The sequence below is a fragment of the Nicotiana attenuata genome, unplaced genomic scaffold (assembly GCF_001879085.1).
Source record: "Nicotiana attenuata strain UT unplaced genomic scaffold, NIATTr2, whole genome shotgun sequence".
NCBI lineage: Eukaryota > Viridiplantae > Streptophyta > Magnoliopsida > Solanales > Solanaceae > Nicotiana > Nicotiana attenuata.
Genome location: NW_017672602.1, coordinates 107806 through 114592, shown reverse-complemented (window position 1 = coordinate 114592; position 6787 = coordinate 107806). Strand labels below are relative to the sequence as shown.

Genomic DNA, 6787 nt, shown 5'->3' with positions numbered 1-6787 from the left:
GGTGCCTTATCCTGGGGCATGTCTTTGATTGCCATCAGAATTTCCTTTATTAGGTCCTCCTTCTGCTGCAGATTGAGACAAGTCCCTTGTCTTATGACCTCTGAGTTTGGGCATTTGCTTGTAGTGTTACACTCTCCCAGCAGCTTTGTAAAGAAAGTGACAAACTCTTTCTCCACCTGAATAGGATCAGATACCTTAGTCCCCACATTATTGTAAATGGAACTAATGGTATTTGTGCTTGTCCTCATCTTCCATTGTGCATGGAAATACTTAGTATTTGAATCACCACAAGTTATCCAATTTGCTCTAGACTTCTGATGTAGAATTTGTTCCTCAATGCTACTCCATTTCTCCACTTCCATTAAAGCCAGTTTCTCTTGATCAATCAGCCTTTGATCCATATGTTGGTTTTTAAGTTCATTCTGAATTACTTCAAGTCTCTGCCTGGCCTTATTGAGCTGTAGCTTAAAGGAAGCCATGTAAGTATTCAGCCCTTTAAGATCAGTTTTCAACCATTTAAGTTTACTCCACACCCTATGCATAGGACTCCCTTGTGCCTCTTTATCCCATACCCTTTTTACTATATTCGGAAAATCAGCATGGTCCATAACATAGCTGTATAGTTTAAAAGGTTTTGGATGTAGGTTTCTCATTTGATCCTTAGGCCTACATTGGAATAATATAGGAGAATAATCTGATACCTCTGGGTTTAAGAATTCTGCTTCAATGTGGCTGTATTGTTGCATCCAGTCAAAATTGCCCAATGCCCAATCAATTCTACTGTAAACCCTCTTTGTCGGCTCCTGCTTGTTACACCAAGTGTAGAACCATCCCAGGCTCTTCACTTGTGTGAGTTGCAATGTAATAATCACCTCCTGAAAACCTTTGATCTCACTTTGTGTAACTGGAGTCCCTATCCTGTCTTCAGTGTGGAGAACATTGTTAAAGTCCCCACTAAGTAACCAAGTCTCTTTGATGTTTGCACCTAATTGTGTAAGTTTACTCCACAACTGCTGTCTAGTATTAATTTCATTACTAGCATACACAACAGTTTGCAAGGTCTTGAAACTGGAACTTCTTTCTTGTACCTCACAGTGTATAAATTGCTCATCTATCAGCAGCACCTTGACCTCAATGTGTTGCTTCCACAATAGCCAAATCCTCCCATTTGAGTGTTCTTTGTAGTTACAACAGAACCTCCAATCAATTAATACTTTATTAATAATCTTGCTAGCTTTTTTCTCCTTTACTCTTGTTTCTAAGCACCCTATAAAATCCACCTTATGCTTTCTCAGAAAGAGTCTTAACTCTTTCTGCTTGTAGGGCTTGTTCAGCCCCCTTATATTCCATGTGCATAGCATCATTTTTTGGTGAAGCTGGATGGGCCAGCGCCCCCTGGATCATCATCTATTTGCAAAGCTTCAAATCTGTTCCTGGATTGTACCATGACTATAGTACTCTGTTGAACTCCCTTCCCCTTTATCTTCCCTTTATCTGTAGAGTTCTCAGTAACTTTATCACCTGTCTGTTTCCTTTCACCTTCAGGTTTAAGCTGTTGACTTGCTTCTTCTTCCTTTTTTTTCTCTTTTGGTAGCCATTTCATGTTCCTCCTGAGCTGTTGTTTCCTGTTCCATGTTTCCTTTGGTTGGGCCCTTCCTTCATCCACCTTTCTTTGCTTCTCCTTGAGCCAGCAATCATCTGAATTATGCCCAAACTTAATGCATTCACAACAGAATTTCGGCTTCCATTCATACTCTATTTGCTGAAGTATAACTCCCTTCTTTGTTTGCATTTCAAAACTGTCTGGAAGTGGCTGTGAGATATCAGTTTCCACCAACACTCTAGCATAAGATACCTTCTCCATTTCAGCTGTGATCTTCTCTGTGTACAGCGGCTTACCAACAACACTAGCAAGTTTGCTAAGTGCTTCCGTAGACCAGAACCCCAGGGGAAGGCTTGGGAATGTAATCCAAAGTGGTATCACACTCACACTCCCTGGGTCAAATTTAAAGTCCATTCGCCATTGTTGCAGCACTAGAGGCTTGTTATGGTATGTGTAAGGTCCTGCTTGAAGCACTAGGTCCCTATCTTCTATATTATCAAACCTAAACACATAGTACTCATCCTCATGATACAGAATTTGAGGTTTCTCAATANATATATATATATATATATATATTCTTAACGGGTTAACGGATTATCCGTTAAGAAAATTGAATAATCCGCCCCCAAACCGATAAGCCGTTAATAAAAAAAATTCAATTTGTTCCCCGTCCATTAAGCCGTTAAGCCGTTACCAATAAGCCATTAAGCTTCGGTTCGGATCGTTTTTCGGTTTCGGATCGATTTTGAACACCCCTAGACAAAGGGTGCGTATTAGGGGTGTACTAACCGAACCGGAAAACCGCACTAACCTGAAAAGTCAAATCAAATAGATTAAAAAGTCCGACTAGGTTTAGTTTGATTTGGTTTGGTATTGAGTAAAAAAGCTCGAACCAAACCGACATATAAATATATAATTTTTATATATATACTTTTAAGACTTTTTATAGAATTTTTTTTTAAAATATCTAGAAATTTTGCGATTCTCTTATGGGATGTAATATTTAGTTAAATATAAAGTGCTCTATTTTTATTAACTTTAAATAATGGTTGTATGATCACTCTCTTATTAAGCGTTAGTAAAATGCGTCAATTTCTTTGTTCTTCCATATTCACATGTCAAGATCGATTAAATTCTTATATTTTTTTCGAATTTGAAGTGATATTTCGATATTTTAAAATTTAATAGAATATATCATTATATAGGTAGCATATTGATTTTTATGTTTAATTATTAAATCCGGTTAACCTTGAAAGTGTACATCGACGAAAAATTATTCTCAAACGACTAAAAAATAACTATCATGTATTACTAAGAAAATTCTCCCATAATAATATTTTAATAGATCATATGTTTGTCATTTTTTCTAACTTTTACTAAATATATATTTAGTTATAAAAATTTAATAAAATAAGAGTGAAATTATATTCATGTAATAAAAAAATTTCAAAAAACCCGATAAAACCGATTAAAACACCCCTAGTGCGTATATATATGCATTGTATCACATTTTTACACTGTTTTGTTGTATAATAATTACGCCGCCAATGTATGGTAAAATTGAATTTTCTGTTTAATCTAGTCAATATTTTGAATGTGATCTAAGCTTTTCTGCTTGATTTTTTGTATTAACGTTTTAGTTGAACACTTTGAATTATCAAAAATCAAATAAAAAAAACCATTGTTTACTTCTTCTTTTTTTTTTTTTTGGTAATGAGGGTAACTATTATTCGACTAGTCTTGGATACATGGTACCCAATTATATTACCTATATATGTTGTCTTTTACAATAGCAGAAATGAAGTTGAAGGAGTAAGATAGATCCTTAACACTCAAAAACATTTTCTAAGTTATAAATCATCATTTTACTTGTCAAACATATATATATATATTTCAATGTTGATACTCTCTATTTGCAAATACTAATTAATGGCTAAACCAGTATTTGCAATTATATATCTATATGTCAAGATTTGAGAGGAACAATCTCTTACTTGGAATTGATTGCATTGTGTATGAACCAGAAAAGAAACACCACAAGATTTGAAGAAAACGAGAATCCTTTTTTCTTGCTATTGTTCTTCAACACTTGAAAATCAACTTTCTTGAGAGAATTTCAAGTTTGTTTATACATATAATAATTTTGCTATTTGGGTTCTTTCTACAAGAAGAAGAAGAAGAATATAGTGGATATATATGCACATTAATTTATATGGTCGATTTAATTCAGAAAGCGAAGTGTTGCCTGTTGGGACCTTACTATTGTTTTCTACATATCCACTTGTCCAAAGATGGGCCTATCCTCTAGTGTAAAGTTAGGTAATTGGTAGCATTAGTGGCGCGGAGCCAGAATTTTCATTAAGAAGTGTCAAAATATATAAAAGTAAATATACTAGAAAATTAAGGGGAGTTAATACATAGTATATATACATATAAAAAAAAAATTACCTACCTATACAGTGTATTTTTCCCGCAAAGGGGTATCATTTGACACCCTCCGCCACTGGTATGTCAAAATCAGCTATCCATGAATTATGGATTCTTAGCTGATTAAAGCTAATCTGGTGAGTTTGAGTAGGTCGGTGAAACAGAGGAAGAAGATGGAGAGAGAATATTCTCAGAGATTCAATTTCTTTAAAAAAATTGCGTATGTCTGTACATGTATATGTATAAGACTAAAAGCTAACTAACTATTAACTACAGTTAACTAACTCTACTACTAACCACAGTAAACTTAAGTTACAATTTGCGCAACTAACTGTCACTATAACTAACTAAGTAATATTGCTTGGCTCAATACTCCCCCTCAAGCTGGAGGGTAGAAACAAATTTTCTACTCCCAGCTTGCTCAGCAGAAGATAATGTGGTGCTTTTCCAAGACCTTTGGTAAGTAAATCTGCAAGTTGATCCTTAGTACTGACATGATGTGTTTGGATGAGACCTTGCTGCAATTTCTCCCGTACAAAATGACAATCGATGTCAATATGTTTGGTCCTCTCATGGAATATTGGATTAGCAGCTATCTGTATGGCCGCTTTACTGTCGCAGAAGAAGTCTATGGGCAATTTCACAGTGATGCCTAACTCCTTAAACAGACCCACAAGCCATGATAATTCAGCTACTGTTGAGGCCATGCTTCTAAACTCTGCCTCTGCTGAACTTTTTGACATTGTGCTCTGCTTCTTGGATTTCCACGAAATAAGTGATTCCCCGTACTTCACAATGTACCCTGTGACTGATTTTCTGGACTGTGGACAGGCTGCCCAGTCGAGTCACAATAAGCAACCAATGAATGAGAGGTTGCAGAAGACATTAGTAAACCTAGACCTGGAGCACTCTTCACATATCTGATGACTCTGAGGGCTGCATTCATGTATGACCTCTTAGGTTTGTGTATGAATTGGTTCAAGACCTGAACCACATAAGCTACAGGCCTGGTCATGGTAAGGTAGAGCAACCTTCCTACAAGCCTTTGATAGGGTTCAACATCAGCCAGAATAGTATCCTCATCATCCTTGGTCTGCGTAGCTTCATCAAATTCCACTGATGTGAGCTTCTGATTGACTTCCAAAGGTGTTGACACAGGCTTTGCTCCCCCTAGCCCTGAATCAGATATCAGATCAAGGGCATATTTGCGTTGATTCATGAGGATTCCAGCCTTACTTCTGGCAAATTCTATGCCTAAGAAGAATCTGAGCTCCCCTAAGTCTTTCATTTTAAACTTCTTCTGAAGGTTATCTGTAGCAGCTTGAATATGTTGTTGATTATTGCCTATCACCAGGAGGTCATCTACATAAACTAGGACAACCACTAAAGCAACACCTCTCCTTTGTGTGAACAAGGAATAATCAAAGTGGCTTTGGACAAATCCCAGGTCTTGGAGAGCTTCTGTGAGCTTCAAGTTCCACTGTCGAGATGCTTGTTTGAGCCCATAAGTGACTTTCTCAATTTACACACCTTGGCTCTAGACTCCCTTTTGGTGCCAAAACCCTGAGGAAGTTGCATGTATACTTCTTCAAAGAGATCCCCCTGCAAGAATGCATTATGCACATCCATCTGATAGATGTGCCAATGTTCTGAAGCAGCTGCAGCTATAACTGGTCTGACAGTCACCATATTAGCTACAGGAGAGAAAGTCTCCTTGTAGTCTAGACCTTCATTTTGGCTAAAGCCTTTGGCCACAAGCCTAGCCTTGAACCTTTCCACCTCCCCATTGGCTTTGTATTTGACTTTGTATACCCACTTACAACCTATAGGGACTTTACTGTTAGGCAGATCAACTATATCCCAAGTCTTGTTATCTTCCAGAGCTTGAATCTCCTGCTGCATAGCATTGACCCATTTTGCATCTTTGGCTGCCTCATAGTAGCGCTTGGGCTCAACGATGACTGATTGTGCAGTAAGACATTTTACATATGAAGGGGATAACCTATCATAGCTCAGATAATTGGACATAGGATATGCACAAGAACTTGTCACATAATCCTGCATCCATCTGGGAGGTCCAGTTGTTCTTTGGGACTTTCTGACTGCAATTGGTTGAACAACTTCTACATGTGAAGGAGGCTCAACATCATGTGGTGCAGGGCTGTCAGCTTGTGCTTCAGGTGAATCAGCATCATCAAGTGCAAAGTCATTGGTAGGAGTAGCATGCTCCTGAACATCATCAGAAACAGGTGAGACAAAATGCTCATCTGTTAACTCAAGGACTGGAAATAAGGGATTAGGCATCATCTTCATTTGTTTAAAATGGATCACCTGCTCCTTAAACACCACATCTCTACTGATTAGGAACTGCCTGGATTGCAAGTCATACAGTTTATAGCCCTTCTTTGTTGGTGAGTATCCCATAAACACTGCTGGCAATGCTCTAGCAGAAAATTTGTCCTGTTTTCTTACATTTACATCATAACATAAGCACCCAAATGATGGTGCAGTGTTAAAGAATACTTCATAGGGGGGCTTTCCTTTCAAGGCTGTGGAAGGCAATCTATTTATTATGTATACTGCTGTAAGAATAACTCACCCCAAAATCTTAAGGGTGCTGCAGATTGAAATCTCAAAGCTCTAGCTGTTTCAAGGATGTATCTGTGTCTTCTTTCCACTATGCCATTCTGCTGTGGAGTATAAACACATGTAGTTTGATGTACAATTCCTAATGTCTCAACTAACTGCTTCATATTT

At 37.5% G+C, this 6787-nt stretch overlaps 1 protein-coding gene across 1 annotated transcript; it reads right to left on the bottom strand.

Annotated features, from left to right (window-relative positions):
• Positions 1-1360: 1360 nt before the first annotated feature.
• LOC109213825 lies at positions 1361-2017 on the bottom strand. Its single transcript, XM_019377661.1, has one exon. It carries the CDS (start codon positions 2015-2017, stop codon positions 1361-1363), a length of 657 nt encoding a protein of 218 aa, XP_019233206.1.
• Positions 2018-6787: the final 4770 nt, after the last annotated feature.